Source organism: Myotis myotis, unplaced genomic scaffold (assembly GCF_014108235.1).
Source record: "Myotis myotis isolate mMyoMyo1 unplaced genomic scaffold, mMyoMyo1.p scaffold_m19_p_48, whole genome shotgun sequence".
In the NCBI taxonomy this organism is placed as follows: domain Eukaryota; kingdom Metazoa; phylum Chordata; class Mammalia; order Chiroptera; family Vespertilionidae; genus Myotis; species Myotis myotis.
In genome coordinates, this window is record NW_023416355.1 from 140,629 (window position 1) to 161,308 (window position 20,680).

General features: G+C 67.3%; 1 protein-coding gene across 1 annotated transcript in view; it reads left to right on the plus strand.

The window, feature by feature from the left end:
* Positions 1-20,680, plus strand: part of MORN1 (MORN repeat containing 1) — a 28,061-nt gene that overhangs the window by 6,729 nt on the left and 652 nt on the right. Inside the window, exons 8-13 of the mRNA XM_036307603.1 lie at positions 1,069-1,179; positions 6,345-6,468; positions 6,759-7,009; positions 11,619-11,752; positions 11,847-11,926; positions 17,974-18,020. Coding sequence (XP_036163496.1) covers positions 1,069-1,179; positions 6,345-6,468; positions 6,759-7,009; positions 11,619-11,752; positions 11,847-11,926; positions 17,974-18,020 — 747 coding nt within the window. The remainder of the gene's footprint in view (positions 1-1,068; positions 1,180-6,344; positions 6,469-6,758; positions 7,010-11,618; positions 11,753-11,846; positions 11,927-17,973; positions 18,021-20,680) is intronic.

Sequence of the window (20,680 nt, forward strand, 5' to 3'; positions counted from 1 at the left end):
CCCCCGAACACTAAAGTGGCCCCAACAGGGCAAGGGTGGCCCCCACCCCTCGGGGGCCCTGGGCTCCTGGCGGGGAGAGGCCACAGGGGCACCAGTAACGCTGAACCAGCCACAGGGGCACCGCTGAGCCGGTCAGGCTCCTTGGCCGGGGCCTAGGTCCTGGCAAAGGGCGTGCGGGGCCTGGGGGAGGGCGGACCCTGGGGTGCAGGCCTGGGGGCCGAGCCCAGGCGCCCCCCTCAGTGGAGCCTCCCAGCGGAGCCTGGCCCTGCGGGGGCCCCTCAGGCTCCTTAGTCAGGTCACCTCAGGAAGGAATCCCGGGCCCCCGCCCCCAAATTCGGGGTCCTGTCCGAACCCCTGGGTGTGACGCAGCCTCACCTCCCCGACGGGGTCCCGGGCTGGTGGCCCCCCGACTCCCCCGCCAAGTGGGCTCTGGGTTAGTTCCCCTGCTGGGCACACCCGGAAGGCCCGCCGCCCCGGGCCCTGCCCTCGACCCTCCCGGCGCCGTGACGGAGCGCCATGAGCTCCCAGCCCTGCTCCGCCTGGTCCCGGCCCGAAGCCCCAGGCCCCGTTGGGCTGTGTGCGAGGCCGTCACTCTTGGGGGGCAGACCCCAGAGGGTCCTCGTGCAGGGGACCCGCCCACCAAGCCGCCCTCAGACACAGGGGTCCAGGCAGGAGGGGGACGTGGGGCCGGTCCAGCGTGTGCGCCCCGACCCTGCGGCCGCTCCCCCCCAGCACTTGGCCACACCCTGCGGCCCATTTGGTAGAAGCCGGTGGTTCTGAATGAGCTGCTTCAAAGAATCCCAGCCGAGAAGACACACAAACAAACACCAAACGTCTCAGGACGCTGCCTTAGGGACACCTCGTCCACACCCCTCCTCCCGCCCCCCGCAGCCAGTCGGGGGCTTCAGCCTCTGCACCTGCGTGTGGCCGGCAGGCGGAGCCCCTCGGGTGCCAACAGGCTCGCACCCCTAGGGGAGAGGGCCTGCGGGGCGGCCCACACCTGGGGCTCTCGCCTCGGGCGCCGCGGGCAGGTGGACCGGCACCCAGGACACGCCTCTGCTCTCCCAGGGCGAGCCGCGAGGACCGTGATTCTGGGCCCGGAGGTGATGGACGTGGCCCGGGGTGCCTCCTTCACGGTGCGCGTGCAGCTGCTGCAGGACAACGGGGCAGTGGCCACCAGTAAGCAAGAAGTCGCGTGTGCGCATGTGTGTGTGTGAGTGTGCATGTGTGTGAGCATGTGTGAGCTCATGTGAGCTTGTGTGTATTCGTGTGTGTATGTGTGTGTGCATGTGTGTATGTGTGTGAGCTCATGTGTGTGTGTGAGAGAGAGCATGTGTGTATGTGTGTGTATGTGTGTGTATGTGTGTGAGCTCATGCGTGCATATGTGTGAGCTCGTGTGAGCCTGTGTGTGTATGTGTGTGAGCTCGTGTGTATATGTGTGTGACCTCGTGTGTGCATTTGTGTGAGCTCATGTGAGCATGTGTGTGAGCTCATGTGTGCATTTGTGTGAGCTCGTGTGTGTATGTGTGTGAGCTCGTGTGTGCATTTGTGTGAGCTCGTGTGAGCATGTGTGTGAGCTCATGTGTGCATGTGTGTGAGCTCGTGTGTGAGCATGTGTGCAAACATGTGTGGGCATGTGTGTGAGCTCAAGTGAGCATGTGTGCTGTGCATGCCCGTGTGCGGTGGTCACGCACTCACAGAGCGAGGGGATGGTGATGGTGCAGCACCAGGTGCATCTGTGTAGGCTGGTCCAGCCAGGAGGGGAGGAAGGCCTCAGCCTGGGAGGGAATCAGGCCACTTCCCCCCGTCCTGCTGCTCTTCCCGGGACGGTCAGCCCAGTGGTGAGGCCGGGGAGGGACAGGCCGGCTTCCCACAGAGGCCCCCCCACCCCCCAGCCACCTGAGACACCGCAAGGGGGGGGGCAGGACCCGTTAATAACCTCACAGGATTCCTGATGTCACACTCGCCTTAGCTCAGCAAGCTTTTTTTTAAACATGTTTTTACTGGAGGCCCGGTGCACGGATTCGTGCACATTGAAAGGAAATTAATTAGAAGGTGGCTGGTGGGGTGGGACTGGGTGAGATGGGCCGGACACGCCCTGGAGCCAACCTCCCACAGTCCCTCCGCTGGGGCGGCACCACGGCTCGAAGGGCGTCTGCAGAGTGAGCGGGGTCCCTCCGGCAGGTGGGGTCCCTCGGCCTGGCCTGCGGGGATTGGTCTGAAACTGACTCTCCGACATCCCCCGAGGGGTCCCGGAGTGCGAGATGGTGGTTCTCAGGTGACACACCCCAGAATCGGGCTCCCTCCTCTCTGGCTCCGGGTGCGTCACCCGAGAACCACAGCCGCCAAGTCACTGCAGCTCAGCAGCTCCTGCGTTGAGCATCTGCCCCCTGGTGGTCAGTGTGCGTCATAGCGACCGGCCGGATGGTCGGATGGCCGCTTAAGCTTTTATATGTATAGATTGATTCCAGAGAGGAAGGGAGAGAGAGAAGCATCAGTGATGAGAGAGAATCATTGGTCAGCTGCCTCCTGCACACCCCACACTGGGGATCGAGCCCACAACCTGGGCCTGTGCCCTGACCGGGAATCGAACCCTGACCTCCTGGTTCATTGGTCGATGCTCAGCCACTGAGCCACACGGGCCAAGCTCAACAGGCATTCTTCAGGACGCCCCGAGGTGTAGCAGGCACCAAATGTATTTGGTCACAGTTGGCTTACTAACAACTTTATTGTGGCATCAGTTACATTCCATCGAATTCATCTGCATCAACGACGCCAAGGTTGTTAGTAAATTTTAGTAAATTTGCAGTCGGACGACCGTCACCACACCACAGTGCCGACCTAGACCCTTCCCTTCACCCAGAAAGGCCCCTCCACCGCGTGCAGCCCATCCACACCCTCAGCCCCACGCAGCCCGAGCCCCCCACCCCCACCCCGCCCCGCTCTGTGGATTTGCCTCCTCTGGGCATTTCCTGTGTGACCTGTGGGGTGCGTCTCGGCCCAGCTGTGTCCACTCACACCGAGCTGCCGGGGTCGCCGCGTTGCCACGCGTGTGGGCCTCCTCCTCTCCTGCCCAGTGGTCTTCCGTGGCGTCCGCACACCACGCCTGTCGCCTGCCCAGGGACGGCTGGCGTGTTCGCACCGTTCGGCTGCTGTGAGTGCTCCTGGCCAGCTTTCGTGTGAGCGTGTGTTTCCGATGATGTACCCATGGGCAGGATCGCTGGAGCGCACGGGACGTCTGTGCCTGAACTTTCAAGAAACCGCCAGAGTGTTTTCCCGAGAGGCCGGTGCCACCGACACAGCCTGAGGGCTGGCTCCACCCCGGCCGCACGGTGGTGTCCACAGGCGCCATCCTGAGGGTGTGAGTGGCATCGAACGTCACCCGCAACGCACAGGCCCCTTCGGCCATCTTTCTTCTTGAGCAGCTGTCCGTTGCGTCGACGTTGCCAGCCTTCTCGCCCAAGCCCATTCGTGCCCCTTCTCCCCTGAATGCAGTAGTGGCGCCGCTGGTTCCCACTGTGGATCAGTGTGTCTTTTTTCTTCTCTTCCTGACTCCTTGGGCTGGAGGTTATCAATTTCATTGATGAACAACCAACCCTTTGCTTTCTGTTGTCTATTTTATTAGTTCCTACTTTAGTCTTATTCCTTGCTCTCCTTACTTTGGGTTTAATTTAATGTCCTTTCTCTAGTTCTTAAGGTGGGAACTAAGGTTATTTCAGACTAGAAACTCCTTTTCTAGTATAGGAGTTTATTGCTATGAATTTCCCTCTGGGCACGGCTTTAGCTGCATCCCACAGATTTCCTATGTCGTGCTTCCATTTTCATTCAATTCAAGATATTTTCTGATTTCTCATTGGACCATGAGTAAGTTAGAAGGGTGTTGTTTCATTTCCAAATATTTGGAGATTTTCCAGAGAGCGTTCTGTTAATAATTTCTAATTTCCCTCCATGTGGTGAGGGTCGTATTTTGTATACCCTGAATCCTTTTCACTTTATCAAGACTTGTTTTATGGCCCAAAATATGGTCTGTTTTGGGACATGTTTTGTGAGCACATTGGGAAGAGTTTGGATTCTGCTCTTTCGTTTGGAATCTATACTAATAAAAGCCTATGTGGTCGTCACGCCCTCACACCGTGACGCCTTCTCGCCGCAACGACTGATCACCAGGGGCCTGCGTGTACAGCAGGCGCGCGTGGGTGGGCGGGGACTTGACCAGGAGGTGCATCGGGGGAGCGGATGGCAGCTGCTGCTGCCCAGGGCCGGCCCGAGGCCCAGGCAGCCTCACGGCCGGCAGTGGCAGCAGCAGAAGCGTGATGGGGGTGGCGCCTTCCCCTGATCAGAAGGTCGCCTCCCGCAGAGGCGGGCCTAAGCCATCAGTAGGACGTCCCCTGAGGGCTCCCGGACTGTGAGAGGGGGCAGGCCGGGACACTCCCCCCCCCACCCAGTGCACAAATTTTCATGCACCGGGCCTCTAGTGTTCTATAAAAGTCAACCCGGCGTACTTTGTTGATTTTGTTGCTCAAGTTTGCCACATCCTTGCTGACTTTCCGTCTGCCTGTTCTATCCCTGGTGGAGGGTGGTGTATTGAAATCTCTGATTATAATTGTGGATGTGTCTATTTCTGTCAACTTTTGCTTCCTTATTTTGATGCTCTGTTAATAGGAGGACAAACATTTGGGGTTTTGTGCCATTGAATGAATTGACTCCTTATCATCGTGACATCACCTTCCTTTCACCCCCGTGGTGGCCTTCGCTCTGCCGTCCACTCCCCGTGATGTCAAGGGGCTTTCCCTTGACTGGTGTTACCGTCTCTGCCTTGAGCTGGGACCTGTTTGGGTCTTTACGTTAAAGGGCGGTCTCTGTAGGCAGCGTGCAGTTGGGTCCTGCTTTTGTGTCCAATCGGACCATCTCTGCCTTTTAACTGGTGTGTGTATACCGTTCGTATTGAATATAATTTTGACATAACAGATGGGGACTTACCATTTCACTATTCATTTTCCATTTCCTCAGCTGTCTTTCCCTCCTTTACACCTTATTCCTGTTTTCTTGGACTGGATTTTTTTTTATTGACCCAGTGTATCTCCTCCGTCGCTGGCTTAGTATTTGTCACTCTGTTTCCTTATTTTAGGGGCTTGAGGTTGGCGATGCACATTGTTAACGTTCAGGCCACTTCCAGGCCACACCACACTCTGCGTGTCCGGGAACCACGCCGCCCCCTGCTTTCTCTCTACCCTCGTCTGTACACGATCACAGTTACACTCACGCATCCACACACTTCGCGAGGCTTTGCTGCGATTCATTTACCTTCAGAGTCTCACAAGCAGGAAGAGGACTCCCTCTCTTCAGCCACCAGGTCCCTTCCTGGTTCTGCTCATTCCTCCCGGTTCCCGCCCGGCGCCCTTGCCTCCTGCCCGGAGGACCCAGGTCACCGTTTCTCGTCACACGGGTTTCCTGGCGATGAATCCTTCCAGCTTTCCTCTCCCGGGAAACGTCCGGAATTCACTTTCGTTTTCACTGTGTCCTTCCCGGAGGGAGTTCCCTGCCCAGGGGCCCTCAGCGCCCACGTCCCCCGAGACAGCGACCAGGCCACGTGGGCACACAGTTTGCCCCCGTCTTCAGGGACCATGTCCTTGCCTGGCGCCCGGGACCTCGGACCCCGTCTCACTGACCTGCACCTGCCTTCCTGGCTGCCCGCAGGGGGGGCGAGCGGGATGGTGACTCTGTCGTGACCCGAGGCGGAAGGCGGTCAGACCACCATCCGTTTCCCCTCCACTCGGCTCCGGTTCTTTCCAAGTCAGGGTCCTCCCTGTGTTGGCCGGCGGCATCTCTGCCGGATCTTGGCATCATGGGAGGCTGGGCGTCAGGCCCCCTGGCGGTGGTCAGTGGTGGCCATCGACTCTCCTGCTCCCCCGACTCTGAGCCCGAGTCCACAGGGCCGGCCTGTGTGGGTGTCTCGGGGGTGTGGGCGGGTGGGGCGGGCCGGGCCCGGGGTCAGGGTGGGAGATGGGTCGTGAGGGGCAGTGTCCCCTGGGCGTCCACGTGTCTGCTCCCACCGTGCGTGGCCAGCAGGGAGACGTCCTCCCAGAGGCCCGGGCTGGAGGCACAGTGAGGGGCCGGGGGCCAGGACCGGGCTCGGTCAGGGACCGTGTGGACGGCGGAGCCGAGGGCCGGGAGGAGCGAGACGGGAGGTGAGCGGGGAGCTCCGGTGGGCCGTGGCCGTGGCTGTGGCCGTGGCTGAGTATGAACGCCCCTCCCGGCGCCCACCGCCCGAGCCCACAGGGAGGAGCCCAGGCCCCGACTGGTCCCCTGCTCCTGGGCACAGCACGCCCCCCCGCCCCCACAGGCGAGGACGGCCGGGCCCTGAGGATCACTGCGGGCGTCAGGTACGTGCAGCTGCCGGCCTTCTCAGAGGTTAGCTTCTTCACCGTGGACGCGGGCCGGCGGGAGGCGCCCATCCAGACCCCCTTGTGAGTGAGGGTGACGTACGTGGGCAGCACCACGCGGGGCGGGGGGTCCCCCTCAGCCTCGGGGGGGAATGACTGGAAGTGCTCCCCCGGGCCCCCCCTGCTCCCGCCCAGCCCCGGGGACACGCAGCGACCAGCAGACACGCTCAGTCGAGGGCGGGGAGGCCAAGGCGCTCGGACTCGCGGTGGGCACGGCAGGCGGGCGGGCGGGAGGCGGGGCTGTGAGCTGCGGGGTCTCGGGTGGTCCCAGAGCGAGACCCCGCCCCCCCGCCCCCTCCACCACCTGCTCTCAGAGGGCAGCCGGGCCCTTTCTCCTCCCTGGGGTGCCCCTGGGCCCTGTGTTCCCACAGCCAGGTGTCCCCCCAGCTGGCGCCACATGGAGCCCAGCTGCCTCCCCTTCGCAGTGGGTTCCAGTGCATCCCCTACCCGCTGTCGGGCCTGGAGCCCGGAGCGGCCAACGCGTCACTCCCCACGGGAGACCCGGAGGTGGCACGGACCCCGGACGCCTCATGTGGCCAGGGAGACGCCCCCGGCGGCCTGCCTGGTGAGTGCAGCCAACACGGCCCGTGGTGGGCAGCGCGGGGGGGACAGCAGGTGCCCTCGAACCTGGCACAGTGGGGCTGGGGGGCAGGACGTCCAGGGAGATGGTGCCCAGTGGCCGTGCCGTGGGTGAGACGCCAGGCTGGGGCTGCCCGCCCTGGGCGCTCAGGCACCTTGGCCCGGGCCCTTAGCCTGCAGGCCCGATGCCCATGGTGCGGGGTGAGCCGTCCCAGGCTGCAGCGCCATCCGGCAGATCGGGCATCGCGGGTGCGGGACCTGCAGTGGGTGCACCTGGGCTGACATGTCGGGCTGCTGCCGGCGCTGTCGGGAGGGGACCGGGCCTGGAGGAGGCCTGAGGGCAGCCTGGACTGGACACGGTGGCCCCTGCGTGGGAGCCCGCCCCAGGCCCACTTCCCCCGAGGGTGTCCGTCTAACACGGTTGATGGAGACCAGGCCCTAGGCCTGAGGCGTGGGGTGGGCGTGCTGCTTGTTGCTGGCCCTGCCCGCCCCTGGGGCTGCCCTGGGGTGCCAGCACCCTGCAGGCTCTGCCAGTGGTGCCGCCTGGCCGTGGGGAAGCGCCGGGGGCTGAGGGGGCGCACCTCTGTTTCTGTGAGACAGCTGGACGGTCGCCGGGTCCGTATTCTCCGCCGCCCGGGGTCTCGTTCCAGACCCAGATTCTGGGAACAAAGCGCCCGGATTTCTATTCAAAATGGCTTTGCGTTTAGTCCCTTCACCTGGTGTAGTTCCCGCCCACAGCTGTAACGGGACCGCGTGTGCTCCTTGCTGCCAGTGGGGTGTCTGCCGAGACCCCGTCATGTAGGCCCATTGAACCCCGATGCCCGTGCTGGCCGTTGCCGGGGCGATGGGGGACACACCTGGTCGGGCTGGCTGGGCCCCGCAGTTCCCACAATCCCCGAATATTGGATCTGGGAACCTAAAACGCTGCAGCGGGCGCAGAACTCAGATTGCTTCTCGTCTGCTGCTGCTGCTGCTTTTTAAATACATTTTCGTTGATGTCAGAGAGGAAGGGAGACAGACAGAGGGACATCCATGATGAGAGCGTCATGGACCGGCTGCCTCCTGCACCCCACACCGGGGACGGAGCCCACAACCGGGCTGTGCCCCCGGGAATCAAACCCTGACCTCCTGGTTCCTAGGTCGACGCTCACCACTGAGCAACACGGGCCGGGCTTTTTTTTTTTTTTTTTCCACAAAACCCTCCCGGGAAATGTCTCCAGCTGGTCCTGGTCCAGCAGTTTCTCCTTTTCTTTTGTTGAACAAATGGCTCTGCAGTCCCTCCGATGGGATCTGAGAAGCGCCCGCAGCCGTAAGGTGACTTAGGAAATGAAGGTGCCCTTTGCCGCTGAGCCGATCCGGCCGATAAAGCTGACGCTGTGCCGGGGGAACCTGTGGACGTCTCGTGGCCTCCTGGGGCGACAGCACGTTGAACACTAATTGTCTAGTTAATTACGGCAGCGCAGCCTCCGGATCCGCGTCCGCTCGGAAAACCTGCGCCCTGGTGTCCTGTCCAGGGTCGGCCCACAGAGGGACGGGCCAGAAAAGGGCGAACAGATGCCGCTCGGCCCCCAGGGCCAGCACGGGATGAACTCAACCTTGGGGTGTCGGGTGCGTCTGCCTGGAGCCAGGCCCCAGTGGGTGGGTCCCGAGACCACAGCTCAGGCCGGGGACCCACCACACCTCCCACTGTCCCGGACACGGGCTCCTGTCCCCGCAGCTGCCCTGCATTCTGGGGGCTCCAGGAAGGAGGAGGAGGAGCTGGTCAGCGGGGCGGTGGTGGGGGGGGGGTGGAAGTGTTGGGGGGCAGCTGCCGGGTGCTCCATCTGACCTGTCTAGCCTGGGGTCCGATGGACACCCGTGGTCTCCTCCTTCCTGCCGCCCGGGCCGGGTCTGGGACCCAAAGCACCTGCCTCCCTGTGTCCTGTGGCCACGTGGGCGCCGACAGAGGGCAGGAGCCGGTGCCCCACACGCAGGCAGCCCTCCCAGCAGCTCCTTGGGGACCGCCGGGTGGAGAAGTTCCAGGATCCGGGGAGAGAGGCGAGGGGGGCGGGCGGCGTGACCCTGCGCCCACGGGACCAGCCTTTCAGAGGCCACTGCGCACTCACCGGGTCAGACACCTCTAGGGAGGGGCGTGCGGGATGCCCCTCAAGGTGCCGGGAGCCTGGCGTCTGCGGACGTGCCCTCCCGTGTCCCGCAGCCTGGCCACACCTGCGGGGGCCGCGGGCGGGTGGGCATCAGCTGGACAGGCCCTCAGCGCCCGGACCGGCGGAGGCGTCCCAGGAGCGAGGCCCTGGCCCTGGCATCCGTCTCACCTCCGAGGAGTCCTGCCCGTCCCCCGAGGGCCAGTCACGTTTTTTTGTCACTTAAATGGGGAAACATCAGGCCTGTGCGGCTCCCGCCTGGCAAGGGCCCGGCCGCCCCTGGAGCCGTTTCTCCGGCAGCTTCTCCCCTGTCGCCTCCGCGTCCTACACAGGCGATTAGGGACCTAATGGAGTCGCTGTAAAACGGTAATTAATGGACGTTTTCCTGGGAGAGGTCACGCCGCCCGCGTCCCTCCAGGGGCTGCATGGTGGCCGGTCCTGCTGACGACGCCGTCGCTGCCGTAACTGCCACCCACCGTCCGGCGGCTCCCAGCCGGAGGGGCCTCTGCCCACAGGCCCGGCTCGGGGTGCGCAGGAGCGGCTCAGGCCCCGCGGCTGAGGCGGGTCCCCCCTGAGCGGAGGCGAGCGTGGGACCCTCCCTCCTCTGGGTGCTCAGGGCCCGGGGCCGCAGTGGCCGGCACCTGTGCCTGTGGCGTCTTCATTTTATTTTTTCATAGATTTTTGTTGATCTCAGAGAGGAAGGGAGAGGGAGAGAGAAACATCAACGATGAGAGGGAATCATGGACCCGCTGCTTCCCGCACGCCCCCCACTGGGGCTCGAGCCCACAACCCGGGCCTGTGCCCTTGACGGGAACCGAACTCGGGACCCTTCAGCCCGCAGGCCGACGCTCTATCCGCAGAGCCACACCGGCCAGGGCTGCCGCTGTGTCTGACCAGAACTCAGCCGCCCGCCCTTTCGTGGGACCTGCCAGCAGCCCTCAGCCTTTTCGTTTCAGGGGTTTAGGGGTGAGGGGGGCCCCAGGTAGGGTGTGTAGAGGCCGAGGGGCCCAGGGTGACCCAGGGTGTGAGGGAGGCGGGTGGGGCTCGAGGGTGTGGCCATGCTGGAGGCCTGCCTAGGGGGCGGGTGGGAGGGGGGGCTGGACTCCACGCTGCAGTGTGAGGGGTGGAGGCACAGCGCAAAGGGGGTGAGAGGCGGGGCCGTTGGCTGCACCCCAAAGTGGGGCCGAGGAGAGGCCAGGGTGGGGGCAGCGCAGCGGCAGGCGGAGGTGCTGGGGCCGGGAGGGGCGCAGGCGACGGGGAGGGGCTGTGCCTCCGATACGGGAAGGGGGGGGGGGGCGCCTGGTGGACGGACGATTGGACGCAGCTGGTGGCCGGACGATTGGACGCAGCTGGTGGCCAGGGGTGCAGGTCCGTGTGGGCGTCTCAGCGCGTGTGTGCAGAGTGGGTGCCGAGGGGCGGTGGGTGCACACGCGTGTCCAGGGGCCGAGGGGGGCGGGGCTACGGCTGGCCTGTGGCCGGTGATTGGCAGACCCGACGTCCTTTGTGCCCCCTGACCCCCGGGAGACGGCGGGCGACACCTTGGGTCTGGGGCTGCGAGCGGAGGAGCTGGTGGCCTCGGTGCTCGCCGTGCAGCCCTCCGGGCAGTCGCCTGGGCAGAGGGCGCAGAGCTGGGGTCCTTGTCGTCGCGGCAGCGCGGTCCCTGCCATTGCCCAGGGCGCAAACAAGGCAGCCCGGCAAACGCTGGCGGCAGGTGGTGGTGAGCGAGGTCCTTGCAGAAGGAGGGGGGTCAGACTCCCCCACCTGCAACTTGGAAACACGTCTGGGCCCGCGGCCTCGCTCCCCCAGACGGGCTCCAGGGGGCGGGGGGGGGGGGGCGTTCAGGCCTCGGCCCAGGGCCCCGTCCAGGGCACAATGACGAGGCCGTCCCCTCGCCGAGCCCCCTGCAGCCTCTGTAGCCGTGCGCCCCGTCCGCCCCACTAGCTCCAGCCACCCCTTGGGGTCCAGCCCCCTCTGCAGGCGTGTGAGTAGGGCAGGGACGTCCCCAAGGGACAGGCTGGGGTCCCGGCGTGTGGGTGTTGCGTCTGGGGGCCCTGCACCAACCTAACGTCGCAGTCTCTGTGGAAAGAGCGGAGGGAGGGCGGCTGACTCGCAGCTCCTGCCAGGGGGGCCTTCACCCTCACACCTGGGGCCCCGGGAGGGCAGGGCCGCGGTGGGGCACCCCCTGCAGGACACACAGGCCCGGCCCAGACCCGGAGGGTTTCCGGGCTTCCCGGGCCCTGGGTGTGCCTGAGGCTCCACCTCTGCAGCCCCGACGCGGGCGTGTCCGCGTGTCCTGGTCACGGGCGCTCGGGGCGGGCGCGGCCGGTCGTGGCTGCTGTGGCGGGAGCCCTCCCAGCCCGCCCGCCCCACCTGGGCCGCGGGAAGGGCTCGCTGGCGGCGCTCTGTGCGCTCAGGGGCCCGAAGCCATCTTCCCGGGGACCTCTCTCTCCTCAGCCGGGCGACGCGGGTCCTGCTGTCCTGAGGGCTGTCGGCGAGCGGAGCGAGGCTGCGCCCAGTTCGAGGACGTCCGCCTGGGGCCGCCTCCGCCCGGGTACCACCCCGTCCCGTTCCTGGACGGCCCGCACCAGGTAGGGGCAGGGAGACCCCCACGACCAGTCCGCACGCTGCCCACGCTGCAGCCAGTGCGTGGGGGCCCCTGAGCCTCCCCCCTGCTCCCCGCAGGACGCCAGCGGCAGGCCCGGAGGTGGCCTGAGCCCCGGGACAGGGACGCCCACCACGCAGGACCCCCCGGGAGGCAGCAGGTAGGAGGGGCCCACCCTCAGGCCGTCAGCCGGCCTCCCAGGTGTGCACAGTCTCAGGTGGGGGCAGGGCGCCCTTCCCCACACACCTGCCTCGGTTTCCCCCGCCTTCAGCCCCGCAGACACCACAGGCATCAGCCGGCCCTGCAGTGGCAAAGGCTTCTGTGGCCTGAACAATGGGGGCCCGCCTGGGCTTGCTGCTTCCAGGGGAGCCCGGGCCCTTCCTAGCACGGAGGGGACGAGGGGACGTGACCTGGAGCGGGGGCGGCAGCAGGGTGGCCCCCGCGGCGACGTGCGGGCAGGGGGGCAGCAAGTGGCCGGGCGCTTTCCTCAGGAGCCCCTGCGGGCACCGCGGGCTGGGCCGGACACAGGGGAGCACCAACCCGTGCGCCTCCCCCCATCAGAGCCCGAGTCCGCCTCCCGGGCCTCAGGGGCCCTTGGCCTCCTTCACCCCCGCCCGCCCGCCCCCCCTGCCCGACGCCTGCTGGGGAGCCTGGGCCTCCGGCCTCCGCCAGGGACCCAGCTCTGTGCCCGAGCCCCCACCCAGCCCCACCAGGGCGAGCGGGGGGGCCTGCCCCAGGGCCTCCACCTGCTCTCCGCGGGTGCCCCCCCCCAGCTGCCTTGCTCTGGTCCGGGCACCAGCTCCCTCCGCCCTCACCTGGCTCTTGACCCAAAAAGCCCACCCCCTGGAATTGTGGGAACCACCCTTCCCGCCTTCCCGCCGCCGGCCTCGCAGACGCGCGTCTGGTTCGCATTAAGGAGCCCTTGCCTTGCGAAGCGGAGGCTGGGTCCCCCCGGGGGGCAGGGCGTTTGCCGGGGCTCAGCCACAGGAAGGGGGTGAAGGGGCCCGAGGGGGGGCAGGTACTCGATTCCCCTGATGCCCAGCTGAGCCCACACAGCCGCCCGGCTCGGGCTGTGAATGAGGGGCCACAGGCAGGTGGGGGAGGGGCCCAGGGCTCCCGCCCCCCCCAACCCCCGAGCCCCCAGCGCTTTCTGCCTGAACGTGCTCGCCACCCCGCCCCCTCCACACTGGCCGCCTCATTCGCTCCCCGAGGACCTGCTGTGGGGCCTCCCCGCCCTCACGGTTCCCGGGGCAGACCTTTCTGCAAGGCGTGGGGCAGCTGGGCCTGACCTGCTGCTGAGGGGGGTACGGGGCTCCTGGGTCGCCCCTGAGCTGGCTCAGGCAGAGGCAGAGCCCGCAAGGCCAGGCCCTGTCCAGCCAGCCGCCCGGCCCTGCTCCTCGCGCTGTGTCTGGGGCCCTGGGACACGGCGGCAACATGGCCGTGGGGCTGGGCACAGGGCGGGGAGCTCCTGGCGGCAGGCTGGCACCAATGGCCCACCGTGAGCCGCTCTGCCTCCCGGGTCGGCCCAGGCCAGGGAGGGGGTGAAGCAGTGATCAGGTGGCCACACCCCACGGGGGAGACACGCGTGGACAAGGCCGGCGCAGTCCCTCAGCCATTGGAGTCCTGGGGGTGTCGAGCTGACCGGGCTGGGCCGGCCACGGCCCCCTCACCCTCAGCGCGGCCTCAGCCGGGCCAGGAGCCCCCTTCCTCCGCCCGGTGACCCTCAAAGCCAGGGCCAGCCTCACATGGCTCACGCTCTCAGCCGGTCAGTGCCGCCACCGCGCCCCACGGACACGGAAAGGCCCGAGGGTGGCCGGACGGAGCTGGCGGGGGGTGGGGGGGGGTAGGGGGGGGGAGATGGGGGGTGGGGGGTGGGGGGGTGGGGGGGGCCGCTCAGCCCAGGCCCCGGGACCGGCTTTCCCGCCGCCCGCAGTGGCCTCACACTCTCTCCACGTGGGTCCCTGAGCTGCCGCCTCGCGGGCCAGGTGAGCCTGCCCGTCACAGGGCCGCCCGCCCCGCCCCGCCCCGCTCCCGCCGGCCTGTTCCCGCTCCGCCTGGCATTCCTGCGGAGAATTCCTGGCTCCTGACGGAATTTCACAACATGACAGGCGGCCGCGTGGTGTCGGCGGCAAAGCCCGGACTGGATTTCACGGCGCGGCCGCCACGCGGGGGTCCTGGGCCTGGGCCGGCCTCTCCCCCCAGGGGCCCTAAGGGCGCTGGGGGACGTGTGGGAGCCCCGGCAGCCCTCAGCCCAGCGCCGCCCACGGCCAGGGACCCGTCCAGCCTTGAGGGCCCCGCAGAGATCCCGGCGCCCCCCCAGGCCCTCCTGCTCGCTCAGAGGAAGCGGTTTAACGGGACTCGGGGAGCCGGCATTGACTCAGTCCTTAGGCCGACACGGGGGGGGGGGGGGGGGGGTGCGGTTCATAGTTCTATGGGGCCGGTGGTTGGGGCTCACAGCCCGCCCCCTCCGCTCAGGTCCGGGGCGGCCGAGCATCACAGGGAGCCCAGGCCTTCACACCCCCCCCCCCCGCCCCGCCCCGTGGCTGGGCCAGCGCCCCGCTCCTCGCCCGCCATCCCCTCAGCCTCCGAGGGCAGAGCAGCCTGGGGCAGGGTGGGCCCACCTGGCCGGCCCCGCGGGGACCAGGAGCTCTGGGCAGCAGCCACCGGGTCGTCGGGCCCAGAGGACGTGCTCGGTTGGCGGCCTGTCCCCTCCCAGGTGCCAGCCCCGCGGCCGGGAGAAGCCTCGGTCACAGGGAGTGGTCAGGGACTCCTGGCTGTGGTGGCCCTGAGCCGGGCAGTGTCCTAGCAAATGGGGGGCCCAGCAGCCCCATAGAGGCCATGGGGTGGCAGTCACAGGGCGTCCAGGCTGCAGGCCCCAGGGCACGGGGCTTCTGTCCCCTGTCCCTCCCCGGCCAGGACCTGCGGGTGGGCTCGGCCTCGGCCTCCCTCCCAGGGTGGGCGTCCAGGGAACCAGAGGAAGGGGTGGGCTGGGTGCTTGACTCTAAAAACTGTTAAAGGCCGTGAGATGAGCCTGTGCGGCCCGAGCAGCCGTGGGGAGCAGAGCAGGTGTGAGGGGGGCGGGGGAGCAGCTGGCCACCCTCAACCCCCTCCCACCCCCCTGCAGCCAGCGATGCCTCCGCCTGACTCAGGGCTGGAACGGGGACCACGCAGAGGGAGGCTGGGGTTGGGGCTGTTCCCCTGTCCCACGCTCACGGCCCCCCTTGGCAGGTACCCCCAAACCTGAGAACACCCTGCAGGCTTCCCTGGGCCTGGAGCCCACTGCCCACAGGGGACGGGGCCCCTAAATGGTGCCGACCCCTCAGCCCCAGGCCAGGCTGGGGGTTCATTAGCCTCTTGTGTGTGCGGGGGGGCGGGGGGCTCACTGGGAGGGGCCGTGTGGCCGTGGAACCCCCGGGCCTCCTGGAGCCGGGTGAGGAGAGGCCTCCGGCTGCCCCAGGGACAGGGCCCTCGACGGCCGGCTGAGCCCCTGGGCTGGGGGTCCCAGGGAGGCGACGACACTGTCCAGCGTGGCCCCCAGCGAGGGCAGCCAGGCTCCAGCAGTTAGCCCACAGAGCCTGGCCTCGCGGCCTCGTGGGCAGGGCAGGTGGGGAGAGCCCTGGCCCCCTGCAGCCGCTGCCCTTGGGGACTGTCCCCCCAGTTTGTGTCTAGTTGGGGCTGGGCTCTCACATGATGCCACAGGCTGAGCAGAAGCACCTGCCCCAGCACCGGGGCCTGACCCAGACTCCGTGCGGGGCCTCCCTGACCAGGCCCCAGGGGCCCACGCCCAGGTCAGGCCTCGGGGCCACACCCACTGGAGCCTGTGCCCCTGCCCCCTGCGGCCGGCCGGGTTTCTACGTCTGGTCTGCAGCACGGCCGCCTGTCTGACCCCGGGGCCGCCAGGCCCACACCCCGAGGGTCTTGATGGGCCTTGGGGTGGACGGGCCTGGGCCACACGGGCTGCTGGAGGCCTTGGCTCACCGGGAAGCATCCCTCAGGACAGGGCCGCCTTCCTCCCGCCGCCCACTGAGCGCTCGGCCAGGGGGTCCAACGCCCGCTCCCCAGCCTCACTCTGCTCCGCGGCCCCAGCCAGGAAGCCGGTGTGCGGGGCCTGGGCGCCGGCCCACTCGGCGCTGCTTCCACCCGTTGTCGCCGGTGTCGGCTCTGACCATGGGTTTTCCCGGCCCCGGCCACTCGGAGAGGCCCTCAGAGCCAGGCCACGGAGCGTGGCTGCGGCCGCGGGTCCCACCCAGGCTGCAGTGGTCACCGCCTTGGCCACGGCTCCGCTCAGGGTCAGGTCCGCTCGCCGCTCGTCAGCCAGCCCTGCGGGCCCCTGACCAGGAAGGGCAGCGTCGGGGCTCGAGGTGGCAGCTCCGATGGGACCCTCCCGGGCCTCGGGGGAGGGGAGGGCGTGGCCACGGGGTTTGGGAGCACCAGGCCCTCCCTGGGGAAGAACCAGCCCCCTCAAACTCACAGGGCAAAGCTTAACGGCAAAGCCCCAAAGGATCAAACTCTTTTTTTAATGTATTTTTATTGATTTCAGAGAGAGAGGGAGAGGGAGAGGGAGATAGAAGCATCAGAGATGAGGGAGAATCATGGATCGGCTGCCTCCTGCACGCCCCCCACTGGGGATCGAGCCCACAACCCGGGCCTGTGCCCTGACCGGACTCGAACCGTGACCTCCTGGTTCCGAGGCTGAGGTTCGACCACTGAGCCAGCCGGCGGGCCCGAGAGGAAATCTTGACGGTGGAGAGGCAGGTCGGGGGCCAGCCCTGGACGGAGCCCACTCCCAGGCTCCCCGCCCCCGCCCGTGGGCCTCTGGGGGCGCAGGGTCCCCGGAGGGAGGAAGCGGGAGGCTCCGCTCAGCGCTGTGCACACAGTCGGTGCCCGATCGGCGTGGGTGGGTCCCACGGCCACCCAGGGTCCACGGGAACCTCAGCCCTTGGCGCCCCTGGCCTACGCCCCGGCCCCCGCCGTCTGCTCGCAGCCCTGGGGGTTCTGTAAAAAACGCTCGGCTCCTCGCAACCCGTTCAGGTCCCTTAACACCGCAGCCCGTGGACCCTGGCTATTCTTAGCGCTAAAACACTTACCTGCCTCCCCCCCACACGCCCCCCACGACCGAAACGCCCGTTCCCCCCTCCCCCGCTCGAAATGAAGGAATTTTAAAACCTTTGTCTTTAAGTTTTATCACCCAAACCAGGCACGTGGCACCTCAGCTTGGCCAGGGGTCGGCCTGGCTGGTCCCCGAGCTCGTCAGGGAGCCCCCGCTCCCCGCACTCTGATGGCAAAACACGGGGCCACGGAGGGGGCCTCCTGGCTGCCTCCAAGGCCTTGGGTTGGACAATTCAGGGCAGAGCCCAGTCTGTCACGCCCGGGGCCTCTGCGCCACCCAGGAAGCACGTCCGAGGCCAGAGGACTCGGGGCGCCCACTCGGGGCACCCACACTGCACCAGCGGCCTCGTCCCCCAAGGACGTGCATCAGCCGGTCCTGCAGGCAGCTGACCCCCAGGGGTCAGTGTTGGGGTGGGCGGGGGGGCCCGTCGCTCACTGCACGGCGAACCTGGCCCCAGAGCCCTCTGCTCGGGACGGACATGCCGAGACGGGTCTGGAGCTGCCCACCTCGGACAGCTCTGTCCACCCTCCGACGGACACGGGCCTGGCCGGGCTGCCCCTCCTGCCTCCATCCCCACCTTCCCGCTCCCGCCTCACCAGGTGACAGTGACCGCTATTCCCAGGAGGGCAGCCCCCGCCCAGCGGCTCGGCCCCCGCGGAGCCCCGTGCCCGCCGCCTCCGGTCACTGCGGTCACTCCGTGCCTGGGCGCTTTCTGAGGGCGCTGCTCCGCCCTGCGAGGCCTCGGCACCTCGACGGCCCTGGAGGCGGCGCCGGCTGGCGAGGGGGTGGGTTTGTCCCTCCAGCTCCGGCTGTTGGTGCCACGTGTGGGTTCAGACAGCGAGATGCCAAGGCCGAGGGCAGAGAGCGGCCCCAGCCTCGTGGCCCCTCCTCCAGGGGCAGGGCCCGGTCAGGGGGGCCGCACACGCTGACCCTGAGGCAGAAGGGGGCCTGGAGGCCAGGACAGCCACCTGGGTACCCTCTGGCCTTCCAGGGCCCCCCGCACTGTGGCCCCGGGTGCGTGTGCATGTGCGTGGGAGGGGTGCCACACACGTGGGCCCTGGGACGTGCACTCAGGGCCTCCCTTCTTCTCCCCGCAGGCCTAACGGGGCAGCCGAGGCAGAGCCGGGGACCGAGGCCCCCCCAGGTAGGCGGGCAGTGGGGGGGCAGGCAGTGGGGGGCGGCAGTGGGGGGCGGGCAGTGGGGGGGCGGGCTGTCCCATCCAGTAGACCAGTGATGGCGAACCTATGACACGCGTGTCAGAGGTGACACGCGAACTCATTTTTTTGGTTGATTTTTCTTTGTTAAATGGCATTTAAATATATAAAATAAATATCAAAAATATAAGTCTTTGTTTTACTATGGTTGCAAAGATCAAAAAATTTCTCTATGTGACACGGCACCAGAGTTAGGTTAGGGTTTTTCAAAATGCTGGCACGCCGAGCTCAGAAGGTTCGCCATCACTGCAGTGGACCATCGTCGCCTCTGGAAGGGAGGCGCTTGCTCCCCTCCTCTGAACATGGCTACAGGCTGGGCCTCGGGTTGGGCGGGCACCCTGCCTGCCCAGCTTGGACACCCCCAGAGGCAGGACCATGGGGCCTGGGCAGGTGGGGGGCGTGGACTGGCCCAGGGTCCTCACCAAGGCGTGGCCCCCTGGGAGGCTGTGGGCACGGGGGCGGGGGTGTGTGTCCAGGGCAGGGCCCCCCCGGCGCCGGGCTCTCTGCCCTCAGCCCAGCTGGGTGCCCAGGTCCAAGCCCCTCCCCACCCAGGAAGGTCCTGGTGTGGGTGCAGCCGGGCCTGGCAGTGCCCCCGGCCGTGTGCTGACCCTCCGACGGGCTGGCCCCGGGATCACCCCCTTTCAGGACCCCCATGTGTGACTGAAGAGAGGGGAGGGGACGCCCCTGGCTGTCTTGGGGGGCCAGTGTGGGTCGCCTGCACTTCGAGGGGCCTGAGGAGAAGGGCTTCCGGGCGCAGGGCCACCGGGACCACGTGGCGGCCGGCCCGGCCTGGGTGGCTGAGGCCAGCGGGGTGGCCACCGGCCAGGCTCCCTCCCTCCGCCGAGGCCTCGGGACGGGGTCAGAGGAGGGCTGGGCTGGGCCGTGGCCGCTGCCCACGGAGTCCCCGCGGGGCCCCGCTCCCGGGAACACCTAGAGACGCCCGGAAACACGGCGTTGCCATGTGCCCCCTCCGCCCCTGGCCGGCGCCCGGGTGAGGAATGCGGCCCCTCCCAGCGCCCCAGCCGGGCCACCCGCGGCTCCAGAGGAGCCGACTCCGGGCCAAGCCCACTCCCGCCGGCCGGTCCTCTCGTCCTGGGTCCTGCCCCGGGGCGCACCCCACAGCCCTGCCGCGCGGGGTACCCCCCGCCCCGCCTGTCCTGGGGCCCGGGCGCCTCCCTCCCGCCCGCTCAGCTGCGCGCATTCCTGTGTGAGCCGGGCCAGCCGCGAGCTTTTTCCACGCGCCCTGCCAGCCCCCCGCCCGGGAGGGAGGGGCGGTTCCCATGGCAACCTCCCTCTGTGCGTCCTCATTTTCCTCTTTCTGTTTCTCCAACTTTGAGGCCCTCCAGACAGCGTTCGGGCTGCAAAGAGGGGATGTGCTTTCCCCCCCCACACCCTGGTCCCCCACAACCCCCCAACAATCCCCCCAGCAGAGCAATCCCCCCACACCCTGGTCCCCCACGACCCCCAACTGCCCCCCCAGCAGAGCAATCCCCCCACACCCTGGTCCCCCACGACCCCCAACTGCCCCCCCAGCAGAGCAATCCCCCCACACCCTGGTCCCCCACGACCCCCAACTGCCCCCCCAGCAGAGCAATCCCTCCACACCCTGGTCCCCCACGACCCCAACTGCCCCCCAGCAGAGCAATCCCCCCACACCCTGGTCCCCCACGACCCCCAACTGCCCCCCCAGCAGAGCAATCCCTCCACACCCTGGTCCCCCACGACCCCCCCAAACTGCTCCCCCAGCAGAGCAATCCCCCCACACCCTGGTCCCCCACGACCCCCCCAAACTGCTCCCCCAGCAGAGCAATCCCCCCACACCCTGGTCCCCCCACGATCCCCCCAAACTGCTCCCCCAGCAGAGCAATCCCTCCACACCCTGGTCCCCCACGATCCCCCCCAAACTGCTCCCCCAGCAGAGCAATCCCTCCACACCCTGGTCCCCCACGATCCCCCCAAACTGCTCCCCCAGCAGAGCAATCCCTCCACACCCTGGTCCCCCACGATCCCCCCCAAACTGCTCCCCCAGCAGAATGGGGGGGGCTTCAAAATAGGCAGCCAGGTCTTAGAGCCTTGGTTATTTGGAAAAACACTTTAGAGGAAGTGAATTATTTTTCTCCTAAAAGGTGGGGAGGTACTTTCTAAAGGATCCCAGCCACGTGGCCCCAGCGGGAAGGGCACTCTCTGCCCGCCCCACCCCGCACCCCCCATGGGCCCTGCCCTGCCCCCCTCACAGCCCTGCCCTCCAGTCGGGCCCCAGCTCTGCCCAGGAGCTCACCTGCAGCCGGGCCTGTGTCCTGAGGGTGCAGGTAGTTCACTCGCCCAAATTCATCTCTTTTTTTAAAATATATTTTTACTAGAGGCCGGGTGTGTGACATTTGTGCATTGGGGGGTGGGGGGACCACTCTGCCCGGCCTGCACCCTTCGGCGGTCCGGGAGCCCTCGGCGACTGCCACAGCGGCTGCCACGGAGGAGGGAGAGGCCATGGGGCTCGCCAGCCGTCAGCCTGGCTTCTGGCTGAGCAGGGCTCCCACCGTGGGAGCACACTGACCCCCAGGGCAGCTCCTGTGTTGAGCGTCTGCCCCCTGGT